Genomic DNA, 27783 nt, shown 5'->3' with positions numbered 1-27783 from the left:
ACACACACACATACACATGAGAGCCCAACTACAGGGAATAGAGATCAACTTAAGGCCTGGGAAAGCAGTGCTCAGGCTCTGTCCCCCCAAAAAGGCTCATCATCTCAGTCACCATTCTCATTAGCACCAGTGAGGGCCACATGCAGGTTCATGTGGTGAATGACTGAGTACCAGGCAATCTTTTCAAAGAGAAAGACACACTCTGAAACAGAAAAGCAGAGTACATACAGCCTGGAAAAACCACAAATGTATGCCAACTAGTTTTAAAGGGAGATTTTGCAACCTGGAAATGTTAGCTCCATTGCTTACTTTGAGTGGGGAAAAACATATTTTAGGTACTCAATCCTTTCCACATAAAGAAAACAATAACAAGTTCATAGGTTAACAAAGAATATATTAAAAGTTTACATTCTTTCCACAACTGCATAAAAAAGCAGGCATCTTAAATAATTACAAGAAACAATGAGCTTTCTATACTTGCAAAAATTAATACAATCAGAAAAACATTTACAAGAATATCTTTACTATCTAAAGATTTACAATGGTGAAAGACCTATTTATTTCACACTAAACATCTGCCTGCTGAGATAACATTCTCTAAAAAATTGTTTACTAAATAAAGTGATTAATGTTTTTATTACTTTGTTTCTTAGCATTTAAAATAGTTACATGAATGGAAGGATAGTGTTTGACATCAAAATAAATTCTTGCAGCCTGATGTCTTTTAAGATACAGTATAAAAAGCAATAGAAAAACCACAACTGCATTATAAATGTTTTTGGTTCAAAATTTTATTTGAAATCTTATGTTTTCTTCCTAGACCAAAAAAAAAAAAGGGGGGGGGGGGAACAAACACTGGTAATTTGTAAAACCTAACAAATAGGCAGAGCCTGTATTTAGATCAAAAATACTTTTTGTCTTTTTTGCAACAATGTTATTTTATAAATCTTCAAAAATGTAGCATAGGTTCAAGTCTTGGGGTACTGAGCTGGCAACTCCAGGTTTGAAGGAGATGACCATGCAGGGAGATGGTCTTAAAAGAAGTAACCCTCTGAGGAGAGACCATTCACTCACCACAGGGAATGAGTTCAGTGGACAGCTACCTAGTCTGGCACTAGCTTCATTCATTAAATGGTGGACACTTTTAGTTTATCTCTAAAATGCATAGTTCAAGAAAGCAGATGGCAAGAATTAGTAACTGCAACCTAATTTTACTTCCCTTCTTTGCTAAACTTAAAAAACAAAATTGGAAATGCAGACATATTTAGGGATTTCTGATAGCTTTTTCAAGTGAAAAGACATATAGCTTCTATAACATACAAAGTCAATTAGTACTTTATTTTAAAAAAGTTTCAATATAAAGATTGCCTTTGCTACCTTGGGTGTAAAATGCTGGTGAGTAGATGGGCCAGTTTCTCTGTCAGAGCACACCTTGAAAATGTGAAGAAACAGCTTGCAGTAAAAGTGAATAGGGAGTTTGTATCCCCCTAATTTCCTTTACAGGTGTGATCTTCCCTTTGTCTTTTGAAATATTTCACTGAACTTTGAATTCTGCCTATGGAGAGAATCAATTACAACCTGCATGGAACAAAACAAAAACAAAACAAGAAAAAGCAAAAGAGGAGCCCAAACCCTAAATACCAAATCAAGTAGCAAAAACTCATTTTGGACCCTTGCTAGTGCTTTAATACATATTTGCATATCAGGTAGTGACATTTTCACTGCTATCCACTCCAATATCCCATAGAAGTCCTCACAAAAGACAGGCAGAAAATGTGTATGTTGTGTGTACAGTTCTTGAAAAGCACATGGAAGCTGCAACATGGCATTTCTTCTAATCTCTGAAGCCTCTAGAGAATGATGGTCTGTGCTCTGCTAACCTCATGCTAGCACTGCTTATCTCAATGACACCTGAGTTTCAAGTTGACAGAACAAAAATTGTCAGTTCTAAAGCGCCAGTTGAAAGCCATGCTATGATAGAGAGAACATACCACAGAGTTCAGCAGCTTTCACAAATAACCTGTTGCAGCTGACTGTAGAGTACCCCACAAACATCCTTCTATTACTCTGCCTCCCTTAGCACGTGACCATCACTGATTATATGAAGTGACTGACAGATCGTTCTTTTATAAAAAATCTAAATGTGACTATTGCTGATTTAAATTCTCACAATTTTAATACAAAAAGAAAGTTTCATAGGACCACAAAATACCAAATATTTTTCTTATCAAGTGTCAGGATAATTTACTAAAGTCGGGGCTTGTCTTTTCTTATTGCTAAAGTATTCTAAAATCTGCATCAATACTGCAAATAACTCCCCTTCTTCCTTGTATGTTTTTGGCCTTAGAAACATGGCTAAGTATTACCTCAAACTCGGGTGTCTGCAATAATCAAAAAACACTTCCTGAGTATCCCACTACCCAGAAACCAAAAACCAAAAACCTCAATCACCAACATTAACCCAACTTCACAGTAATAAAATCAAACCCCTGCTGCTGAGGTCCATAAAGCTGTGAAGTCATTCCTAGCCAATATTAAGTCATCCCAAACTTAAACTTCAAACATAACAATTTCCAACCTTTATTATTATTATTTTTTCAAATATTCTGCTTTAGAACACAGTTCACAAGCCAAGGGCCTGTTGCTTTGTGACAGATGAAAGGGGTAGGTCTTTTAATTGTGTGTCTGCTCATGACTCCAAAGACTGAAGGCAGTCTTGAATGTCCTATGGCAGAGCTTGCACATGAACTGTCTTTTAAATGTGATTGCTGAAAGGGGTGGGGCATGGTAGAAGAGGGTATCTGACTCCTGGGGTGCAAACAGCTTCTCTGTAGCTGGGGTTGGGTTCTCAGGCAGGCCTGTGGGGCTGTCGGGCTCCAGGGGCTGAATCTTGGGCAAGGGTGGTGGAGGTGGCAGAGGTGGTGGTGAGGGGGAGTTTGTGGGCACAGGACACACTTCTGACTCTTTCTGCACAGGCTCTTCTGTAGCCTGAGACATGTGAGACTGGAAGTGACTCCAGAGCCTGAAGTTGGTACGGAAGGCTTTGTGGCATACGTGGCAGATGAAGGGCTTCACAGAACACAGCAGCTCCTGGTGCCGTTCTAGCTGCTTGTGTGCTGTGAACATCTTTCCGCATTTCTCACAGGGCCATAGGCCGGCCTCCTTGCTGGGGCCGGCCTCCCTGGGAGCTGCACTAGCCTCAGGAGCCTCCTCCTCTGCCTCCTCCACAGGCTCCTCTTTGACTTGGACTTTCAGTTGCTTTGAAAGACTCAAGTCTTCAGGGAGGCAGGAGGAATCCTCAGAATCGAAGTTCACTTGTTCTGAAGAGTCACTAAATGCTGTATCCTCTTTTGGAGTGGCCACATGGTTTACCTTGCTGGGCTCAGTCTGAGGCCTGGAAGCAGCTGACATTTCACCGTTGTGGTCCAGGGTGGGCAGGGAGAAGTTCTCTGCTGAAGCCATGTTGTTCTGGTTATGCACTTCTACCTGGTGCCGCCAGATGCTGAAGGAGGACTTGAAGGTACGCATGCACTCCAGGCAAGTCAGCTTTTTGTACTCACACCTGTCCTCATGCTCCTGCTTCAGCGCGGGGGAGAAGAACCTGAGGCTGCAGTAAGGGCAAACGGTGGCGTTCCGGCACAAGCGCTCGTGGTTGCCTTGCTCTAGAAGAGAAGAGAGCTTAGCATTACAGAGGCGGCACGGGTAAACCTCCTTGCTCTCTACCGCGCGTGCCAGAGCTCGCTCTTTTGGCTTAGCAGCTCTGCTTACTCCGAGGGGCCTCTCTCCCGGGTGCATCTTTATGTGCTGCTTAAACTGAGAGAGAAAGCGGTATGCCTTGCCACAGTAGGAACAAATGTAGGCCCCTTTGGCTCGGGAGCGCAAGTTCCTCTTGATGACTTGCTGTGCTGGGGAGCTACTCTGTCCCTGGAAGCCAGGCTTGCTGCGCCTCAGCTTAATGATCAGGGCCTTCTTAATCTCCCTCTCTCTCACTATGTCAATCAGCTTTCTTTGGAATTTCTCATCCAAAACTGCATGGGAACTAGAGGCTGGCGATGGGTTCTTCACTATGCCGTGTTGGGTCTGACAGTGTGTCCACACTTTGAAGTTGGTATGAAACCTCTTGTGACAGATATCACAAGCGTAAGGCTTCTCTGGGTTATGGTACATGTTAACATGGCGGTGAAGACCCGCGGTTGATCTAAAAATCTTAAGGCAATGTTTGCATTTAAATTTTTTGTTTGGTCTCGTCCCCTCCAACTCACCAAACTCCTCTCTGTTTAAGTCAGAATCTGGGAAGTTGCTGTCAAGGGAAGGAGGGCTCCTGCCCTCTTCACAGTTCTCTTCTGAGACAGTAGGCCCGTGTTCATTTGCCTTTGCCTTCTTCAAGGGTGACCTTCTGTCTGTCTGGAACCTTCTCTTTGCTGGAAGTCTGCTCATATCTCTCTGGTCTTCCTCTGTTTTGAGGGGCAGGTCTCTCGTAGCTGTTGCTGCTGCTGCATCTCCTCCCACAGTGACCCGGATGATGTCTGAGGGATCCGACAGTGGGCTGCTTGGCTCAGTCTTAATGCGTACCTCAGTCATAGGGGAGGCCTCCTCCCTGTCTGTCGACTGAGAAGCACTAAAGGACCTGAGGCGATGAGGCTGGAGCACTTGTGGCCTGTCATCCAGGGCTTTCTTTTCACTGCAATCTTTTAAAGATGACTTTTGAGACATCGCACAGAACACACTGCCAGGTGCCTCATTTGCCGCTGTGGATAATCCCTGGGATGACTTCAAATCTATGGAGGGGGAGTAAACAGGAACCTGGCTGTCCATAGATAGTGACCGCCTGAGGAGACTTTTCACTAATGGGCCACTTCTGTCAATGCTCTGGTTTGTAGAAACAGGCCCACCAGATGGGACCACCAGCCCTAGCTTAGAGTAGTAGAGCAAGTTCCTATCCTCCCCCTGTCCGCCTCCTTTGCTAGTTTCTTTTAAGAGATATGGAGTCTCTGATGAGCTATGAAGAGACAGAACAGGGGGCCTTGGTCTCTTCAGAGCCAGCTCTATAGCTTTCCCCTTGGGAAGCTGGCTGCTCAACCCTTTTTTATCATCTGTGGTCTCTCTGTCCTGTGAAGGCTTTGGGGGCAGGACTGTATTTCTTTTTACCAAACTGCCCCTATTAGGATCATCCAAAGCCCCAGGCTGTTCCAGAGACTTTGCATATACTGCAGCACTATCCTTTGTCCAGCTCTTTTCAGTTAATGACAGACTATGAAGCTGTTCTGGCGGCTTGGCCACATGTGGCTTACTGGTGCTGGTCTTGACTGAACCACTGGGAGAGGCCCGGGCAGCATGGCTGAGGTCCTGCATGGCTGGACCACTGGCTTTCCCTGGCACTTCGCTTCTGCCCTGACATACAATGACACTTCGCTTTTGAGAGCTGGTTTCATCATCTTCCACTGGCACTCTTTTCCTGTTGGGACAGGCTGGAAAAGGAGCCTGAGGGGCTTTGGCAACGATGTTGGTCAGGAAGGAGATACCAAGGCTATACCCCAGCTCCTGCACAGCAGCAAGGCTGCCCTTCTCCACAAAAAGGGAAGAAGAATAAATGTAGTTCAGAACGTTGTCAAAAGCATCAGGCTCACAGAAGTCCAGCTGAAAGACAGTCTGTGCCTCGTTCTCCTTATTCGTGAATAAACTCTGGAAGTACTCACTGCTGGCAGCCAAGACGTTCTTATGAGCTCGGAACTTCTGGTCTCCAACAATCAGGAGCACGTCACACAGCTGTCCCTTGAGGCGCTCCTCATTGAGGGAACTGAGCAGAGAGATGGCATGTGCTGGGTTGATGTAATGCAGTAGTCCCTCCATCCTGCAGTTTATCTAAAAGACAGAAGGTGAGGCCATCACCATTTGTATTCCATCAAAGTCCTGCTCAAAATCAATTTTCAATGACACTTGAAAATTAAGTTGAACATTTAGGGTCCTTACCCATCTGATGCTTAGTTACACCTACTTTATTCAGGAAATAAGTATGAACTGTCAAAACTTTTAGCCTGGCTATAAAGCTGATTAAGGGGTACTGAAAGTTCACTGAAATTTTGTTTAAATCTAAAAATGAAAGAAAGCAACTTGGTGGGTAAGTGTGAGCTTTGGGGCTAGATTCTAGGCTGTGGTGCCAGCTTCACCCTGTAGCTGATGCCACTGTACACAGGTCTCTGTGTAAAGTAACAACTGTATCTTCTTGCAAGGGTGTGGTAAAGATCAGATGAACAAGTGTCTATTGTAAACACTCAACAAATGTGCTACTAACTGTCAGGACTGCAAAAATAGGCTTAACTTAGTAAGAAAGGAGAAGGTCCAGATTACCACCCTGTCTCTGATACTTTAAGCAAAAGCAGGCTTTTCAGGTGACATGATGTGTGGGCTCTGCTATGTGAGCACCTTTTCTCTGTGACCTAGTTTTATATTACTGTCTTTATTTTAGTGTTTTCATGGAACTGGGGATGTAGCTTAGTAGTAGAGTACATGTAAGACTCTGAATCTCATTACCAGCACCACATTGTATGTATGTATGTGTATGTGTGGTGGGGGGGGTAAAGACAAAAACAAAGAATCAGACACTGATTTCCTTTTTCTTTTTTTTACTATTAGAATGTATTCTACTGAGAACCATACTCAGCAGAGCTCCCAGCTCTCCAGGGTCCACCTTTAGTAGTCATTTGGAGACTATGCTTTCAGAGAGAACAGAGTGCAAGATGCAAACAAGTGTGGCTCTGCCATTGGCCTTTCAGCTCTGCCACAAAAGATGAAGCTAGCACCCACCAGGTTTTCCTTCATTCCTGCCTGCCTTACTTTAACAGTGACATGCAGCCCTTTTACTTGTAATAAGGACTTGGATGAGATTCTTTTTTCTTTCTAGCTATTTCTATTTCTCATTCACTCCCAGTTCCCTATAAGAACCACACATCTGTGTAAAGACAACATCTCATCTTTTACAGGGGTCAGCAGAAAAGCACTAAGCTTAGACTATCACAAGGCTGACTCAGCTGTGCACTGGCGGTCTGTAGCACTGGAATTTCTGAAGATGTTGACACAGGGGAAACAGCAGACCAGAAGTAAAGATTGGGCAGACATTTGTCAAGTAGTTTTTGTTTTTGTCTTTTAAACTCAATTTAATGGTTTGAAACCAGCAATTAAAGAACAGATAAAGCACAAAAAGAGAAAAATGTCAGAAAGTACTAAATGTGGCAAGGGTTTGGGAAACCTGTTTCAGTTACAGACAGACATATCCCTATGTGCAAGGATGCATTCAGTAGAGTTGTAAAAGCAGTTTTTCTGGAAGGTAAGAGTCACATGTGTTTTTGGCTAGTCAGTCACTCTGAGCCCCAGTCTTTTCCCTGTACAGCAAACAGAGACAGTAACAACTTCCACACAGTGTTGCTGAGGGGCAAATGGCATGATTATTTCATCACTCACTCAGTTCCTACAAACAGTACCTACCTACCATGCATTCATCCAGTCATGGAAGTACATTTGAGAAGACTCAAGAAAGTAGGGCATGAGTATGGGGATTACAAAGAAAAGACAACACAACAGAGGTAAATACTAATGTGATATAAAACTGGAGCCAAGAGACGAGGGAGTCATGGACAAGATCATCTCAGGAGTCAGTCTGTAAGTCTGGGTAACTGTGAGGAGGTTTTTACTCTGTAGGAAATAGGTAGCCATTGGAGGACCATGGGCAAGAAACCTGAGTTATGCCTTAATTGTAACAGCTCTGGCTTCTTTGCAAATGACAAAGCAAAGGACATAAGATTCTACAGGCATGATAGCAGTAGCATGGGACTGACACTGATGGTAAAGGCAGAGCCATTACGTTTTCTAATGGAATAACTACAGAACAATGGGAAGAGTCAAGGATACCTCCAAAGATCCTGCCAGAACAGGGAAAAGGATGGTCTTTGAGATGGATTTGACAGAGAAATTAGACTGCATCCCTAATTCTCCTTTTCTAGGGGATTCATTTCTGACTCTCTATAGGTGAGTGACAACTTATCAATCTTACTTTTGTGCACATCTTTCTATTTCCTTTTCTGAGCTCCCTGGAATCTCTGCCCAAACACCTATAGACCATTGTATCAGGCTCTTCTTTTGAGGGAAAAACTGAGACACCAAGACAACTCAAATATATAGATGTAAGCTTAGATCTACATAGAATGTACTAAAACTCTACTAACCACAGAGGATGTCAAAAAGACAAGCACAGCCTAGTTCTTGCAGTTTAGTCTTACACAGGAATAGCACAAAACAATCTGTTGACAATGTACATCATGTAGCTAGAGAGAAATGTCTATGGATGTTAAAGGAGATGCAGCACAAGTGACAGCCACCAGCTCTAGGTGAAAGGTAGCCAGACGAGGAACCAAAGCATGGGGAAAAGACAAGCAGAAAAGGTGAGAAGACCTACAAGGGACAGGGGCAGTACGTGCAGCATCACAAACAAGAGAGAACAAGACTGGGAACTGTCATGACCCTGAGACAGATAAAAGGGCTCTGAAGACACTGGAGATCATAAGCAGAAGAACGACACCTGTTTCTACAGTTTCTAGAGAGACTGAAGAGAAGACTAGGTGATATGAATTCACCTTCACTTATGGGTTGCTTTTACACTTTAAGTCAATTATGAAGACTTGAAAACAATGGCCCCCATCCAGGTCCACCTGCAAATAAGGACTATTTGAATTCTTGCAGTTTGATTACAATAGGTGTAACTGCTCATTGAATGTAGCAACTAAAGTATAGACACTGCTTGAGAGATCAAACAAACAAACAAAAAAAGCAGAGTTGCAGAATGTTGCCTGACAATCCAGCACACTGGCTGGGGAAATGCAGATGAATCCTGCAGACTTGACTTCTCAGATCTGACCCTTTGACATCTCAGCTGCTCAGCCCTTACAACAGCAGTTGTGCTGCTGAGTGTACTTTCTCAATGAGTGTTAAAGAGTAGCACACTCATTTTCCTGCATGAATTAACTATAACTCTATAGCAGCAACAAATCTCATGTACAAATCATGAAGCTATCACTGTCCCTGGCTTGCTCATCTCTACCTGACTCATTATGCAGAAATCTCATCAATCAACAATGGCAGAAAAGACTGGAAGGTGCTCAGCAAGTGAATTATGGAAGAAAAGGACTATTAAGAGCAGAAGCAGCTGAGACAGCCCCCCCCCCCCAAAAAAAAAAAAAAAAAAAAAAAAAAAAAACAGATTCTGAAACAGGCTGCCTTCCTTGTTACATGGATCTCCCTACAAATACCTTCCCAAACTCTCTAAGATGGTTCTACTTAATGTTTTCTGAAGATTCAAAAGGGGAAGCATAGAGAGAATTGTGATGGTAAAAGCTCATGGCAGATGGCTATCCATGGGGAAGTCTTCAGTCTACTGCCACCTATCAGGAATGTAATCTTATTAGGACTGCTCATCTTTTCTGAACAGCACTTTCCTTGCCTGATCAGTGCTAGCTCTACCTATACCATGTATAAATCACACGAGGCATAAACAAGGCAACTTGTGAAAAGCCCAGTCTGCAGAGCAAATCCCACCTGGCAAGCACACATCTTTCTTCTCTCTTCCTCTCCCGAGTGTTTGTTAGCCCGCTGTACACTGTGCATCATAAGAGGTGCTGTTGATGGGAGGTGAGCTCGTTGGCTGGCTTCCTGTTCTCCTGCACCTCACATTCCTGTGACTGGGCAGACAACAATGTGATAAAGAAGGTACGGAGTGTAGAAGAACACTGAAGTCAGGAGGTTATCAATGTGGTCAGGAGGTGGTAGGGTGGATGAGTGAGTGACCAGTGGGAATTAGGGAAGGCTTGAGATATATTTGATATTGATGTTAAAGTCAAAGACCCAGAACTTCCAGAAATTGTATATGGCCAGGCTTAAAATCTTCTTAAGTTTGTCCTGGCCTCATGTAAACTTCCTATAAGAACCCTAAAGCTCCTCACAACTGGACTCAATTAGATAACTCCATGCCATTACACAAATACCTATGATACACTAGATGCTGAGGTGAGACAACCATATCTTAATATAAATTAATTCAACCCAAGCATTTCCATTCTTTTGTTACTTGGAATGAGGATTTTGAAGTTTAAGGAAGGTGGGCAATTTTGGCATAGAATATTCTGGAGAGAGATGCCTACGAAAGGGAAGCACACAGTCAGAAACTCAATAGGATACTATGAAGGGGAAGGTGAGAAGTAGATGAAAGGATTCAAAATGATCTCCCCATTTCAATTTAAGAGACTGGTGCCATAGCAAAAGATAATTATAAGAGCTAGGCTCTGGGACTAGTCCAAAAGTGTACACTAATAGTTCTGTGGGAAATATCCCTTTACTAACCTAAGGCTAAGCTCTGGGGATACTGCCTCTTTGCAATGTTGAAGAATGCATCCCTCTAGCTCCAGGGTCATGTTAGGTTTATGTAAGCATTCTTCAACATTTAACTACACACACACACACACACACCTCATCCTCAAGCTCTCTCTCTCTCTCCACCTGATTTTACTACATGGTGACAGGAAGTTGGCTGAGCTTCAGTGTTATAATTACTCACCTGGTAATATTGCAGACATCCCAGAATTATCTAAAGTGCCTCTGGTTTCAAAGCTAGACAAGCTTAAGGGAATCCTTCACGGTGTCAGGTTATTGTACTCCATTTCAACACATTTCAGCCTCCCTCTCTCTAGTTCAAATTTGATTCAAGCGCAGATTGTCAGCCTCAGCCAGGAAGATGGCTCCACTTTAACACAGTTTAATCTCTTAGTTATGCTGCATACAAGCAGCCTTTGTTGGTCTGTTCTGGTCACCCAGCAGCCATTGCTTCTTCTGCAGAGACCCTCTGCACTGGTCTGGAAGAATACTCTTGCCTAGCAAGAGCAACCTGATAGTTGTAGGCGTACACCCAAAGCCAGGCCAACTAGAAAGTTTCTCACTAGACTAGTTCATGAGAAGACAAAGGCCAAATGACTGATCTCAGTGTGGTCTGAGAGTTCAATGCTCTAGTGCCTAACTCATACATTCCTGTAAGTGGTTAGGTTTTGTCACTTCTGGCCCAAGGTTTTTGTTGTTGTTCTGTTTTTGTTGTTTAAGCTTTTCCTCAAACCTCAAGAGTGATCATATATTTTTTTTATTTTACAATAAATCCCCCTTTCAACCAGTTAGTTTCTGTTCTGACTTATTTCTGCATACTGTTTGCTCATGTACTGTCTTTCATGTTTGTCTTGCATATGCCAGATTCCTCAAGCAAGGTTTCAATTAGTGCCCCAACATACATTATCTTCCATGAATGCAGCTTGCTCACTGGCCCTCTCCAAATGCAAGTCATGGTTAAATATATCTGAGGGGTATTAATTACATTCTTTACACCAGGATACTCAGGACAAAGCCCCATTGTCAAGATAAGGAAACCCCAAAAGTCAATTTCAATGTGTTAAATGTCTTCATAGAGACAAAAATGTAATAGCTGGTGTAGTTCCCAGCAGTGCAGAGGGAGCAGAGCTCAGGAATCACCTTGATGTAATACTGAAGTTATAGTCCTGACTATCTTCTTTAAAAACAGAACAGGCTAAAATACAAAAACAGAAGCTTTAAGCCTCTATAGACTCCTGTATTAAAACTACTCTTATAATTCTTTAGTTACCTACTGTGGCTTTTTTCTGTTTCTGTTCCTTAGACACAACCTGCCCATCTGACCTACTCCACTACTCAACCTGAACCATCCATATTTTGCCAAACTACATTTGCAGCACAGCTTAAGTTCTAATCCTTTAGGAATCCTTTAGAGCTAAACACTCACAGACAACATCCTAGTTTGTTTGTAGAAGTCCTAACTTCTGTACCTTAAAAAGGAATCATATTTGGAGCTGAGGTCTTTAAGACACAGCTAATTAAGTTAAAATGTGCTTTAATCAAAAAAAAAAAAAAAAGAAAAGAAAGAAAGAAAGAAAAGAAAAGAAAGAAAAAGAAAGAAAAAAAGAAAGAAAGAAAGAAAGAGTAATGTCTCCAAACAAAGACAAACATGGAGGGAAGATCCTATGAGGACAGATGAGGAAGCTATCTACAAGCCAAGGGAAAGAGGCACAGGAGAGACCTGGCCTACCAACACCACTGTTATCTTCAATTTCCAGCTTCTGTATCTGTGAAAAAATATGTTTCTATTGTTTAGGTCACTGGGTCTGTATACTAAATTAAAGCAGGACAACTAAATAAACAGTCATAAACATACTTAAGCTTAGAACAAGTAAGCAAAATACATGTGGCACATGTCTACAATGCCAGTTCTTGGGAGACTGAGGCAGAAAGATTATGAGTTCAAGGCCAATATGGGCTTCAGTCCCTTGTCAATAAGGCAGAAAACAAATGCCTACTACCAACAGTAGGCATAACTGTTATCACACAAGACAGGCATATCACTACATTATGTTTACTCCCTGACATATGCTAGCTGGCTGTGTGTCCCACCAGGGCTGCAAGCTCTTTAAGGTCCAATACATTACTTTTGGCACTTCTCATGATGCCAAATTGGGATTTACACAATAAATATATGATTATTTTTTACTCTCTATTTCAATTAAATTAAGGAATAGAAATGAAGCTCTTTGATTGCTTACTCCAAATAAAGCTGGCCACTCTGACCTGTTTTACAGTATAGTTTTTTTTCCCTAAATTATTTCCTAGAAAAACCCAAACTACAGATTAGCATATAAGACTTCTCTGATATCAACTCACCTCTGTACCAAACCTGGGTGGTTTGAATGGGTATTCATGTGTGTGAATGCTTGTCTCATAGGGAGTGGCACTATTGGGAAATATGGCCTTGTTGGAATAGGTGGGCTTTCTTGAAGTAAGTGTGTCACTGTGGAGGCAATGAGGTCTCCTATGTTCTAGCTATGCCCGGTGTGAACACAGTTCCCTTCTACTGACTTCAGATCAAGATGTTGAATTTCCAGATCCTCCTTCAGCACCATGGATGCCTGAATGCTTCTATGTTTCCCACCATGATTATAATAAACTAAACCTCTGAAACTAAAAGCCAGCCCCAATTAAATGTTTCCCTTTATAAAAGTTGCTTTGGTCATGGTATTTCTTTACAGTAATAAAACCCAAACTAAGATAGTGGTACTCCTTACCATCTAACCCACAAATCTGCATTTCCAATTTCTGAAAGCCAAAAGTATCTTTTATCTCTCCTTTACTTGGCCACTTTGTATAGAAGGATTCAAATGGAACTATAAGGCTTTTGTAACTTGCCAACAGCAATACTTCATCCCTCTTCAATAACCATGGTGGTTTCAATGTATCCATTTTTGTATGTAGATCCCTCAGAAGATCCCATATGCTCCCTCAAAAAGCCCTTGTTTTCACTTGTAAATTTCTAGCATAGAACTTGGCAGGTGTCTACCATGTAAAGAAAGTTCACTAGGCTTGAGGATTGAACTTGTTCACTTTTATCTCTCCATGTAGAACCCAGCATGTGGGGGGGGGGGTCTTCTCAGTCTTTCCTGAGCTTTTGTGGCTGTATTAACAATTGAACTGACTCCATTTGTATCTCTGCTCAAACTTTTTCAAGATCCAGTCCCTTCCTTCTGAACAGATCCATCTCAATAAACTCACATGTCCTACATGGCACTTGTGATCCACTCTCACACCTGCTTGTCTTTAATCATCACCTTCTTAGGTTGGGTAATGCCAGCCACATCTCCTCTGGCAGAAATTACTATTCCTTTGCCCTTTGGCCAATCTCTGATACCTGTAAATCAAGCCCTCTATCAGCCCTAGTACTAGGACAACTAAAACGGCTTCTCAGTTATCTCCCTTGTCTAGAGACCTCTATACTAACTCTTTTGTTGCTTTTACTGTTTTCATACCTAATATTCTCCACTACATAATACTGTCAATTCCTCAAGGGAGAGTTTGTATTGACAATTTCTATTTCCTAAGAATGACACTCTATACTTTCAATAAATACTAAATAAAAATGCTATGCTATTTTAAGTGCACAGGCTGAATATATCATTTTTATGTAAGCCAAATTTTTACTTTAACGTCAATATTTAGGGGTAAGTTTAGGAGTAATGATTAATCACCAGAAGTGGAGGAGGAGGGTTTTCAGTGGAAACACTAACATGAATTAACCTACTTTCGCCCTCTGAAACAAGGCGGGAGGACCATGAAACAAACCCAGGAACTTATGACTCAGGGTCATGCTGATGAACAATCACCAGCCTATGCTGTAACACAGATGTCCAAGGATGTAGAAGCGACTGGAGTTCATGCACCACTCAAAAATTCCAAGCTTCAAAGGGCTGCTCAGGGTCCCCCAACACCACCCCTGTGTCGGGCAACCTTACAGAGTTCTGTTTAAGGCTCTCTGTACACGTGCTGCAGTGTGCGGGTTTTCCAGAACCCAGAGCCTCAGGAACATACATGTACATGGTTATTTAATTACAAGGTGCAGTCTCTGCAGAGGGGCACGCAAAGGTGCACTAAATAACCAAGCCTGGGAGATGGGGAGACCCGGCCAAGATGTGAGCAGCAGGGAGGTTCTCCGTGCTACGTCCCCGGAGGAGGGTCTTTCTCCTAAGAAAAGTCTCGGCCCCGAGGGTGGGGATGGGGTGTACGATAGAGTCTGCACTAGCTAAGGAGGTGACCGCGGAAGCTGCCAGTCTGTCACACTCCAGCCGCGGCAGGTGTGGGTGCCGCCACCACCCGCCAGTTTCCCGGCCCCGCGCAAGCGCGCGCCACCGGACCTAGAGAGCGCGCCCTTCCCGCAGCCGCGTCTCAACGGCTCTGCTGTGGCCAGCGCCCGGGACCCACACCGCGGTTAATCAGGCCGCCCGGGCCAGGGTGAGTAGCTCAGCGGCCTGGAGGCTGAGCATGCGTAGAAGCGAGGGTAAAGCCAAATGCCGGCAGAGAGCATGCGCAGTGCAAGGACACACTCGGCTACGTGGGAGTCTGGGCATGCTCGATGAGGACCGCGGCCCCGCGCACGCGTAATAGGGCCCGACGCCCGCAACCCACTGGTGGAGGAAAAAAGGAGAGAAATCACCTCAGAGTTACGTCAGGAAAGGCCGCGTTTTGCGGAGAGGCCGTAGCCCCCGACAGGGCCCGACGTCCTCCTAGGGCGCGGAGCGTGACGGTTACTCACCGCTCTTCAGCCCTGGGGCAGGCGCCAAGCCCCTTTCCGCTCACACTCGGCTCGCGCAACCCGCAGCCTCCGCTGCCGCTGTGATTCCATCCATCTTGAATTTGACGTCATCCCACACCAGGGATGAGGTCATCGCAGGCAGCGCTCGTCACGTGCGTGGCGCAGGGATTGGGTGCCGGGTGGCTGGGGGCGGGCCGGGGGTGGGCCTGCGGGAGCGCGGCCGCGTTGGGTGCCACGCGTGGGTGCCTCTTTGGTGAGGCGCTGTCACGAGTAGTGGAGCGCAAGGACGCCCCGAGGGTAAGTATGTAGTCACGGGAAGCTCCTGAATGTGGAGCTATAGGAAAATAGCTCGTCTCCCCTTCTTCCTCTTGGAGAAAGCCACAATGAACAAGTTGGGCCCCCAGGTTCCCCTTATTCGCTCTGTGGCTTTTTCAAACATTACCCTTTTAAAATGATGTTGAAGTTGGGCAGGGTGTTGCATGCATCTAATCTCAGCACCCAGGACACTGAGGCAGAATTCCTGTTTAACTATTTTGAGTGAAGCCCTGGCTCATTTAAAACAAAAGACAGTGAACACCCCCTCCCCAACACTCTTTTAACCTCTTTTGCATGAAAATTACAACTCCATTTGTCAGATGACTGTAAACCAACACCAGACAGCTGGGTAGCAAATGACAAACTGCAAATCTCAGCTGTGAAGAAAGGGTCTCTAGGTCATGGAAGTTTTCTAGAGCCTGGAACATAGATAGCAGCAGATAAGTCTCAACAAGTGAAATTTCAGTAACAGACTTTTAAAATGCCTAGATCCTAAATTAGGTGTGCTATATTTCAAGAAGTGTGTGATTTTCAAATCTCCTTCTGAAGGTGGGTTTTAGCTACATGAACCAAGGTAAAACAGCTTTATGAAGTGTGTGAGGGATATGTGGTAGAAAGAATCTTGCATTAGGTAGATCCAAATGGGGGGTGGGGACTCCAAATGAATAACTCTAAATATTTAGTTTCTTTCATTTCTAGACGATGCCCTTTAGGATTTCACACTGAAAATTCTATTCTGCAATCATTAAAGAGTTTTTTTTTTTAATATTTATTTTGAACTGTATGACAGTTAAAGCAAGAGGTGGTCTTGTAAAGAGGGCTTTCAGAGGACCACCTGCAATGAGGCTGGTTGAGCATGCACTATTGTGCCTCTTTTTTACATGCAGAAAATCAATATGGAGCTGCAGAGCCTGTGGCCCAGAGAGAAGCCAGATTCAGTTTTGTTTTAACCACATGGAGTACAAAGCAATCTCCCTCCAGCTGTTTCCCAGCTCATTTGCTGTGTTCCCAGTGCCTGTACCTGTACACTGGGCATCTCCATGTTCAACCAGGGTTGCCAGTTCTCTGAATCTGACCTAACTCCAAATACAACAGAAACCTTTGGATCTTTCATACACTTCTGGCTTATGATATTTTATTGGTTCCTTCTTCAAACTCAGTGGCAGTGCTGTGCCATTTTGCCCTGAACTTCCTGGCCCTGGCTTGCACCTTCTTGGCCTCCTGTATTGTTTCCTTTGCCCCTGCCCATCCCTACAGTTTGAGTTTCTGAGGTCTGTGGTCTTGCCTGTCCTGTTACTCTGTGCCACCTCATCCATGCCAGGGAAGATACTCGGATAGTGCAGTCACTTTAAGCTTGTGTGTACAAGCGAGAACACACACACCTGTGTCCACTCCAAATGCACTTGCACACACACAACTTTCTAACTGTTCTTCCAGCCTCCAGGTTTTACTCCACCTTGGATTTGAAATTAGACAAGTCTTCAAGTCTTTTTTTTTTTTTTTTTTTTGGAACCCCCCTCTCCGATCTGTTCTTCCCCTGCTTCTATAAGGGTACTCCCCCTAGCATTCCCCCACGCTGGGAAAATTGAGCCTTCACAGAATCAAGGGCTTCTCCTATGTCCAACAAGGCCATCCTCTGCTGTATATGTGGCTGGAGCCAAGGGTCCCTCCACATACTTTGGGTTTGTGGTTTAGTTCCTGGAAGCTCTGGGGGGGGGGGTCTAGTTGGTTGATACTGTTGTTCTTCCTGTGGGATTGCAAACCCCTTCAGCTCCTTAAATCCTTTCTCTAACTCCTCCATTGGGGTCCCTGTACTCAGTCCAGTGGTTGGCTGTGAGCATCCACATCTGTATTTGTCAGACTCTGGCAGAGCCTTTCAGGAGACATCCATATTAGGCTCTTGTCAGCAAGCACTTCTTGGCATCAGCAATAGCATCTGGGTTTGGTGTTTGTATATGGGATATATCCTCAGGTGGGGCATTCTCTGGATGGTCTTTCCTTCAATCTCTGCTCTACACTTTGTCCTAGATTTTCCTTTAGATAGGAACCCTTCTGGGTTAAGAATCAGGAGATGAGTGGGTGGTTCCATCCCCCAACCCGGGGGCCTTGCCTAACCTCTGGATATGAGCTCTACAGGTTCTTCCTCCTCTTTGTTGGGCATTTCAGCTAATCTCATCCCTTTTGGGTCCTGGGAGCCTCTTGCTGGCTACCCCCAGTTCCCCATTCCCCATTGCTACACTCTGTTCAAATTCCTGACCCTCTGTATATCATTCGCATCTCTTCCCATACCTGATCCTGGCCCCCTTCCTCCTCCTCCTCCTCCTCTCTTCCTCCCAAGTCCCTCCCACCCTCTACCTCCCATGAGTTTTTGTTCCCCTCTCTAAGAAGTACTGAAGCATCCGCATTTTGGTCTTCCTTTTTCTTGAGCTTCAAATGTTCTATGAATTGTATCTTGGGTATTCCGAGTTTTTGGGCTAATATCCACTTATTAGTGAGTGCATACCATGTGTGTTCTTTTGTGACTTGGTTACCTCACTCTGGATGATATTTTCTAGTTCCATCTATTCACCTAAAAATTTCATGAAGTCATTGTTTTAAATAGCTGAGTAATGTGTAAATGTACCACATTTTCTGTATCCACTCCTCTGTTGAAGGACATCTGGGTTCTTTACAGCTTCTGACTATTATAAATAAGGCTGCTATGAACATAGTGGAGGAAGTGTCCTTGTTGTATGTTGGTGCATCTTTAGAGTATATGCCCAGGAGTGGTATAGCTGGGTCATCAGATAGTACTTTGTCCATTTTTCTGAGGATCTACCAGACTGATTTCCAGGGTTGTTTTGCAAGCTTGCAGTCCCACCAGTAATGGAGGAGTGTTTCTCTTTCTTTATATCCTTGCCAGCATCTGCTGTCACCTGAGTTTTTGATCTTAGCCATTCTGACTGATGTGAAGTGGAATCTCTGACTTGTTTTGATTTGCATTTCCCTGATGACTAAGGATGTTGAACATTTTTTTAGGTGCTTCTTAGGTGTTTGATATTCCTCAGTTCAGAATTCTTTGTTTAGCTCTGTATCCCAGTTTTTAATAGGGTTATTTAATTCCCTAGAGTCTAACTTTTTGAGTTCTTTGTATATATTGGATATTAGCCCTCTATTGGATATAGGATTGGTAAAGATCTTTTTGCAGTCTGTTGGTTGCTGTTTTGTCCTATCGACAGTGTCCTTGCCTTACAGAAGTTTTGCAGTTTTGTGAGTTCTCAGTTGTCGATTTTTGATCTTAGAGCACAAGCCATTGGTGTTCTGTTCAGGAAAATTTTCTCGGTGCCCATGTGTTCAAGGCTCTTCCCCACTTTCTCTTTTATTAGTTTCAGTGTATCTAGTTTTAAGTGGAGGTCCCTGATCCACTTGGACTTGAGCTTTGTATAAGGAAATAAGTATGGATCGATGTGCATTTTCAACATGCTGACTGCCAATTGAACCAGCACCATTTGTTTAAAATGCTCTATTTTTTCCATTGGATGGTTTTAACTCCTTTGTCAAAGATCAAGTGACCATAGGTGTGTGGGTTCATTTCTAGGTCTTCAATTCTATTCCATTGATCTACTTGCATATCTCTGTACCAATACCGTGATTTTTTTCATCACTAGTGCTTTTACAAAGATTGAGGTCAGGGATGGTGATTCCCCCAGAAGTTCTTTTATTGTTAAGAATAGTTTTCGATATCCTGGATTTTTTGTTATTTGAAATGAATTTACAAATTGCTCTTTCTAACTCTATGAAGAATTGAGTGGAAATTTTGACAGGAATTGCATTGATTCTGTAGATTGCTTTTAGCAAAATGGCCATTTTTATTATATTAATCCTGCCAGTCCATGAGCATAGGAGATTTTTCAGTCTTCTGAGATTGTCTTTGATTTCTCTCTTTAGGGACTTGAAGTTCTTGTCACACAGATCTTTCCCTTGCTTGGTTAGAGTCACAGCAAGGAATTTATATTATTTGTGATTATTGTGAAGGGTGTCATTTCCCTAATTTCTTTTTCAGCCTGTATATCCTTTGAGTAGAGGAAGGCTATTGATTTGTTTGAGTTAATTTTATATCCAGCCACTTTGCTGAAGTTGTTTATCAGATTTAGGAGTTCTCTGGTGGAATTTTTGGGGTCACATAATTATACTATCATATCATCTGCAAATTGGGGTTATTTAATTTCTTTCCAATTTTTATCTCTTTGACCTTCTTTCATTGTCTAATTGCTCTGACTAGGATTTTGAGTACTATATTGAATAAATAAGGAGAGAGTGGGCAGCCTTGTCTGGCCTGATTTTAGTGGGATTGTTTCAAGTTTCTCTCCATCTAGTTTTGTTGGCTACTGGTTTGCTGTATATTCCTTTTTACTATGTTTAGGTATGGGCCCTGAATTCCTGACCTTTCCAAGACTTTTGTCATAAAGGGATGTTGAATTTTGTCAAATGCTTTCTCAACATCTAATGAGATGATCATGTGTTTTTTTTTTTCCTTTGAGTGTTTTTATATAGTAGATTACATTAATGGTTTTCTGTATATTGAACCATCCTTGCATCCCTGGGATGAAGCCTATTTGATCATTGTGAATGATCATTTTAATGTGCCCTTGGATTCAGTTTTCAAGAATTTTATTAAGTATCTTTGCATCCATATTCATAAGGGAAATTGGTCTGAAGTTCTCTTTTTTGTTGTTGCTGGGTCTTTGTGTGGTTTAAGTATAAGTGTAATTGTGGCTTTATAGAAGGAATTGGGTAGGGTTCCTTCTGTTTCTATGTTGTGGAATAGTTTGAAGAGTATTGGTATTATGTCTGATAGAATTCTGCACTAAATCCATCTGGTCCTGGGCTTTTTTTAGTTGGGAGACTTTTAATGACTACTTCTATTTCTTTAGGGGTTATGGGACTGTTTTGATGGTTTATTTGATTCTGATTTAACTTTGGTATCTGGCTAGAAAATTGTCCATTCCATCCAGATTTTTCAGTTTTGTTGAGTACAGGCTTCTGTAGCAGGATCTGATAATTTTAAAAATTTCCTTAGTTTCTATTATGTCTCCCTTTTCATTTCTGATCTTGTTTATTTGTATACTGTCTCTGTGCCCTCTGGGTAGTCTGGCTAAGGGTTTACCTATCTTGTTGATTTTCTCAAAGAACTAGCTCCTGATTTTGTTGGTTCTTTGTATGGTTCTTTTTGTTTCTACTTGGTTTATGTCAGCCCTGAGTTTGATTATTTCCTATACATGGGTATATTTGCTTCTTTTCATTCTAGTGCTTTCATATGTGCTGTCAAGCTGCTAGTGTATATTTTCTCCAGTTTCTTTTTGGAGACACTCAGAGCTATGAGTTTTCCTCTTAACCCTGCTTTCATTGTGTCCCATAAGTTTGGGTATGTTGTGCCTTCGTTTTCATGAAATTCTAAAAAATCTTTAATTTCTTCCCTGACCAAGTTATCACTGAATAGAACATTGTTCAGCTTCCATGTGTATGTGGGCTTCCTGTTGTTTTTGTTGTTATTGAAGACTAGCCTTAGTCTGTAGTGATCTGATAGAATGTATGGGATTATTTAAGTCTTGTATCTGTTGAGGTCTGTTTTGTGACCCTTATATGGTCAATTTTGGAAAAGGTACCATGAAGTGCTGAGAAGAAGGTATGTTCTTTTGTTTTAGGATGAAATGTTCTATAGATATCTATTAAATCCATTTGGTTTATAGCTTCTGTTAGTTTCACTGTTTCTGTTTAGTTTCTGTCTCTGTGTTCTGTCCATTGATGAGAATGGGGTGTTGAAGTCTCCCACTATTATTGTTTGAGGTGCAATGTGTGCTTTGAGCTTTAGTAAAGTTTCTTTTATGAATGCGAGTGCCCTTGCATTTGGAGCATAGATGTTCAGAATTGAGAGTTCATCCTGGTAGATTTTTTTTTCTTTGATGAGTTTGAAGTGTTCTTCCTTATCTTTATGGCTACTCCCACTTATTTCTTGGGACCATTTGCTTGGAATTTTTTTTTCCAGCCTTTTACTGTGAGGTAGTATCTGTCTTTGTGTTTCCTGTATGCAGCAAAATGCTGGGTTCTGTTTATGTATCCAGTCTATTAGTTTATGTCTTTTTATTGGGGAATTGAGTCCATTAATGTTAAGAGATGCTAAGGAATAGTGATTGTTGCTTCCTGTTATTTTTATTGTTAGAGGTGAAATTATGTTTGTATGACTATCTTTTGGGGTTGTTGAGAGAAGATTACTTTCTTGCTTTTTCTACGTTTTACGGAAGTTCCCTCCTTCTGTTGGAGTTTTTTATCTATGATCCTTTGTAGGGCTGGATTTGTGGAAAGATTTTGTGTAAATTTGGTTTTGTCATGGAGTAAGGCAGCATGGTTTCTCCATCTAGGGTAATTGAGAGTTTTTTCTGGGTATAGTAGTCTGTGCTGGCATTTGTGTTCTCTTAGGCTCTGTATGACATCTGCCTGGGAACTTCTAGCTTTCATAGTCTCTGTTGAGAAGTCTGGTGTGATTCTGATAGTTCTGCCTTCATATGTTACTTGACCTTTTTCCCTTACTGCTTTTAATATTTTTTCTTTGTTTTGTGCATTTGGTGTTTTGACTATTATGTGGATTTCTTTTCTGGGTTAGGAGTTCTATAGGCTTCTTGTATGTTCATGGGCATCTCTTTAGTTTAGGAAAGTTTTTTTTTCCTATAATTCTGTTGAAAATATTTACTGGACCTTTATTTTGGGAATCTTCACTCTTCTCTGTACCTAGTATCCTTAGGTTTGGTCTTCTTATTGTGTCCTTCATTTCCTGGATGTTTTGGATTAGGGGCTTTTTTTCATTCTGAATTTTCTTTTACTGTTGTGACAATGTTTTCTATGGTATCTTCTGCACCTGAGATTCTCTCTTCTATCTCTTGTATTCTATTGGTGATGCTTATATCTATGACTCCTGATCTCTTCTATCTCCAGAGTTGTCTCCCTTTGTGGTTTCTTTATTGTTTCTATTTCCATTTTTAGATCCTTGATGGTTTTGTGCACCTGTTTGAGTTTTTCTGTAATTCTTTAACGGATTTTCTTGTGTTTTCTCTTTAAGGGCTTCTACCTGTTTACCTGTGTTCTCCTGTATTTCTTTAAGGGAGTTATTTATGTCCCTCTCAAAGTTCTCTATCATCATCTTGAGATGTGATTTTAAATTCAAATCTTGCTTTTCTGGTGTGTTGTGGTATCCAGGACTTTCTGTGGTAGGAGAACTGGGTTCTAATTATGCCGAGTAGCCTTGGTTTTTGTTTCTTGTGTTTACCTCTTGCTAACTGGTTATCTATGGTATTAGTTGATCTTGCTCTCCCTGACTGGAGATTGTTTTTCCTGTGGCCCTGTGAGCCTGTGATCTTAGTTATGTCAGTACTCTTGGGAGACCAGCTCTCTCTGGTATTTGGGTAAGGAGGGCTGTGAGACAGACTTAGCTCTGGGCCACAGGTAGAGACCCGAATGATCCTGTCCCCTGCTGCTTCAAGGTTTCTGTGCCCTGTGTGCTCCTGGAAGGTCCCTCCTTGGACAGTTATTGGAGCAAAAATGGTGGTCTCTGTGGGCTTAAAGAGTGACAGCACTCCTGGAAGACCAGCTCTCTCTGGGTGGGATTTGGTTAAGGAGGGTTGTGGGACAGACTTAGCTCCAGGGCACAGATGAAGATTGGAAGCCTAGACAAGTCTTAAAATGCTGCCTTACTCCAGTGTTAATACTAGGTTCTTCATTGTTTTTATGAGAGAATTGACCTTCATCCTGTAATAATCTGATAGGTTGACCCACATCTCTGAAAACAAACTTTGCTTGTTATCCTTCTCAGCTCACCTCTGGGCTTCAGGTGTGTTGATTCCTTCACTGGAGCTAACCTGTACTTTCTACGCTGACTTGTCATCTGTAATTGCTCTGGGATTCTGTTGCTTCTGCACTCTTACTGTCACTTCAACTTTATTCTGTGGTTGATACTACACCTCTGTGCTCATTAGTGCTTTTTGTGGGTTTGTCTGTTGCCTTTGGATTTGTCTCCTTTAGGCTTCATGCCTGCCTGTGTGTGGAAGACTAGCTCTAACAGTGTGTTCATTGAGCCAAGGAGGGGATGTGGGGTAAGTGATAATATAAAGCACACACACACTCACACATACTTGGTGGATGAAACAAGGTACAATGAGCAAGCTCTAATAACTTCACACATATACGTACATACAATATACATGCATACAACATACATACATTTATGCATTCATACACATTCACACATTGGGTAGATGGAGCAAAGCTTCAACAAGTAGGCTTCAACAACTTTATTTTTTTCTCTTAGCCTTTTTATACCATCTAAGACAAAGTTATCTATGTTAAAAAAGAAAAAAAAAAAAAAAAAACAATTACCTCTTAGCCACAAGTTATGTATTCTCCAAAACCAATCACCACAAGGACATATTGTTCAAGAACAGATTAAAATCATTACACAAAGGGGAATTACAACAGAATTATTGATTATGTATTTTTCTTTTGAATCTCACACCTAACTAAACATTTACCATCTTTCTACAAATTCATCATACTCCAAAAGCAATAATGCTTTTGTCATCGTTTAACAAAGTTTAAGCAAGTTTTTTTTTCCTATGCTTAGCTGACAGTTTTATTTACCAAGAAAAAGGTCATCTTCTTTACATTTTATTTTTGAAGCCTTGTTCAGCTAAACTGGCTAGTCATCTAATCTCTGTTTTTATAGTCACAGTAGAATTATTTGATCTTTATTTATAACCTTGCCTTTTCATGGTGCACCTGTGACCACATACCTATATCAGAAATTTCAGGAACTCAGATTGTAGCGGTTTGAGTAGGTTTGCCCCCACCCCATCCTCAGACTCATGTGTGTGAATGTTTGGTCCACAGGCAATATTAGGAGGTGTGTCCTTGGAGTAGGTATGGCTTTGTTAGAAGAAGTGTGTCACTATGGAGGTGGGCTTTAAGGTTTTCATTGCTTAAGCTCTGCCCAGTGTGGAAGAGAGCCTCGTCCTGACTACCTGACCCTTTCTGGATGCCTTCAGATCAAGATATAGAACTTTCAGCTCCTCCTCCAACACCATTTCTGCCTGCATGCTGCCATGCTTCCCGCCATGATGATAATGAACTGAACCTGTGAAACTGTATGCTACCCCCAATAAATCTTTTCCTTTATAAGAGTTGCTTTGATCATAGTGTTTCTTCACAGCAATAAAACCCTAAGACACAGACCTAACCTAGAATGAAATGTGTTTTTTTTGAGCATTAACTTGTCCCAAGCCTATTTTTCTCTTCCTAGTACAATTACATACTTGCAGTACATGAAAGCTCACTGTACTCCTTTTCTAACTTATGCAGCCCTCACTATTCTACAAGGTAGGGTCCACATTCTACTCGTAATTATAACTTTATTAATATATTTAATTAGTTCTAACTTTAGAAGTTAAAATAATTAATTCTAACTTTATTATATATATTCCAGATATTATCTATCTGGCAAAACAACTTAAACATCCTCTTAAAGTTTTAATCAATTACCCTAACTTTCTGAAACTATTTAAATAAAATCAGGCATTCTGTAAAATCATTAATTCATCTAAACAATATGGAAAAATCTCCCAATAGAGTGGGCTATCTCCAGGAAGTTCACCTGCCCACACAAGTTCTGCATGGCATCCACCATTGTCCCCATTTAATCCAATAAAAGATTTTTTTCCATACAATAAGAACAATTATGGTAACTATCAGGTAAGAATTACATTCATAATGCCTCGTCTATTTGTATTTAGCAACCTGCTATCTATTCTACTTGGTGAGTTCAAAGTTCTGTATCTAAATCACTTTCTATCATAACTTGTATTTATCAACCTATCTTTGTAGGCCTTAAATTATTTTCCTAAATCCTAAACAATTTAAGCTTAACTGTGAGACTATATTTATTTACTCTTTAACCCTATCAGAGACCTGAGAAGGATATGACCTCTGTAAACAGGAAGTGCAGAGCAAGCAGCTTCTAAACTATAGAAATGACAGGTTGCTGACTAAGTGGATAGTCACCCAAGATTCCTCTGCAGTGTTGGGGCATCCATCCTTTCATCCTTTTGTTCTACTAGCCCAGAACATCTGATAGACTTTCCTGTGAAGCAGGAATTACAAAAGACTGGCTTACTTGGTCCTGGCAAAATTTGGCAATTGGCTTCCTTTGTGTCCTGCTTGTCCAGTTTGGACAACATACTGTCAGCAGTTGAGACAAGGGTAGATTTTGCCCAGTGGCTAGCTTTGCACATTTGAAACAAACTCCATATAGAGGTTTTTTGATGCCCATCATCTTTGAGTAGTATGAGGGTGCTGCCAGGAGCAAACATGTCTCACTGTCAAGCCTTTTATTATTAAAACATCTTTAATTCTTATCTCAGGATATTTGAATAGTCACATGTTGTTTGTTTCTGGCTATTTGCTATCTGATTAACTTTGAAAACATCTACAGAAGGCTAAAGTTTATTTTTGTAATTAAGTAAGCTAATACCTAGCGAGACTACAAATTTGACTATTGATTACTAACTTGCATTTCTTAATTATCCTAAACAATTTATAATAGTAGCTTTCAAAGACTAAAATTTTATATTACATTTTAAATGAGTTCCACAGGTACAGTACCTTAAACAAGAGTTAATGTGCATATATGTATGTGTGTATAAATTTAAATTTGTATCAATATACAATAATCTGTAACAATGTAAATATTTGAATCATGTTGATTTCTAGTCTATGTAGATTCAGTAATCTTTTATCCTATCATTCCTATATCCTCCCTTTTTTGTTTTTATCCCTTTTCCCAATTTTTAAATTAGTTAATCAAAGTATGTGTATTTCTCTCTGGAAAGAATATCAGATCCCAGATGTCTGAAGATGACTGAAAGAAAAAACAATGAAGCACAAAATAATTGTATAATAACTCCAAAATGTATAAGGAAACTATATAAGGAATTATTCTTAATAAAACTAACTGAATTAGAAAAATAACTAGCCATTTCTTCTGCAGCCTAGAATGACTAACAGCATTAATCTGAGAGTGCAGAGTTTCCATATTAACAGTAAGTTCTGAACTATTCCAAACACCTCGCAGGTGTGCCTGTACTTGATCCTAGGACATATCTGACCCATTTATAATGGCTGGTGAGGAGCACAGATTCATTTATAACTGACATATGTAAAATGATTAAGCATGTCTTAATATTTTTAGATAGTCCCCATGTAAAGAATGGCTTCCTCTAAAGCACTGATTTTATCAATCAAGCTTTGATCAATAATCAATGCTAAGGAAACATTTAGGGATAAGGAAGTCACATGTTTGGGGGTGTGAACCTGTTGAATTACAGCAGCAGCTGAGGTTGACACAGATCCTACCTCCTAAAATGAGTGCAGCAATAAATTTCTTTTGCTGAGAGTAAGAGCATTAGCAACCCATTGCAGTGCATACATAGCAGGATCTTTATACCCAGGTAGGGAAAGAGTAACAGATAACAAAACATAAGGTAGCTGACATACAATGAGAAAGACATTAGGTAGAATTAATACAATCAATCAAATGACATTATTCGCAGGAAATGTTATAGAAACCCAATTTTAGCAGTTTTTATATCCCTTGTATCCCCTGGGTATAGAATAACAAAAGATAAAATAACAGGATTTGGAGCCCATCAGGAACTTCCTCAGTATCTTCTTTTGAAGGAATATCCTATATAGGTTGAGAAGCATGAGATACTGTTGACTGAGGTGGTCACAGAGGAAGTGGCAGGAATGGAAGTGTCTACCCCCTGTGGACTGACATAGAAGACCATCACAATTCTACCCATTAATAGGCATGCACTGATGAGTCCTAAGTAGGATCTTCAACTCTGCCTCAATGTACATGTTTATGTACACATGATTTAACCACCTCATTAGGATTTACTGCCTGGATAACCCCCAGCCATGGACTTGGAGATGAATTTGTCTGCTCTGTCTAACCCTTAAACTATTACTTGATGTCCTATCCTACTTAATGGAACTGCTGCCTACTCTACTAACCAAATTTGAAACTTGGGATAACTTTTCTATTTCTGCCTTCAGTTGTTACTAGGTTCTATCAGGTTACCTCTTAGATATCCCTCAGGTTTGTTCTCACTGGCCCTAATTGCTCTTTCTGGGCTCTTAACGGCCAGTCTGTAGTAGCTACTTGATCAATTTCTGGTCCCTCTTCCCTTAGT

General features: G+C 41.4%; 1 protein-coding gene across 3 annotated transcripts; it reads right to left on the bottom strand.

Moving 5' to 3' along the window:
* Window positions 1–819: 819 nt before the first annotated feature.
* ZBTB21 (zinc finger and BTB domain containing 21) lies at window positions 820–15283 on the bottom strand. Of its 3 annotated transcripts, XM_080918805.1 has the most exons (4): window positions 10601–10745; window positions 9586–9728; window positions 4263–5862; window positions 820–3662 (listed from the first exon to the last, which is right to left on the bottom strand). In XM_080918805.1, exons 2-4 carry the CDS (start codon window positions 9655–9657, stop codon window positions 2674–2676), a joined length of 2661 nt encoding a protein of 886 aa, XP_080774931.1. In that variant the 5' UTR covers window positions 9658–9728; window positions 10601–10745; the 3' UTR covers window positions 820–2673. The 3 variants fall into 3 exon arrangements, with proteins under 3 accessions (XP_080774931.1, XP_080774929.1, XP_080774930.1); XM_080918803.1 differs by having other exon boundaries at window positions 820–5862; XM_080918804.1 differs by lacking the exons at window positions 9586–9728; window positions 10601–10745 and adding an exon at window positions 15194–15283 and having other exon boundaries at window positions 820–5862.
* Between the last annotated feature and the right edge of the window lie 12500 nt (window positions 15284–27783).

Source organism: Micromys minutus, assembly GCF_963924665.1.
Source record: "Micromys minutus genome assembly, chromosome: 7".
NCBI lineage: Eukaryota > Metazoa > Chordata > Mammalia > Rodentia > Muridae > Micromys > Micromys minutus.
Note: the sequence above shows the minus strand (reverse complement) of the source record. Positions and strands in the feature narration are given on the sequence as shown.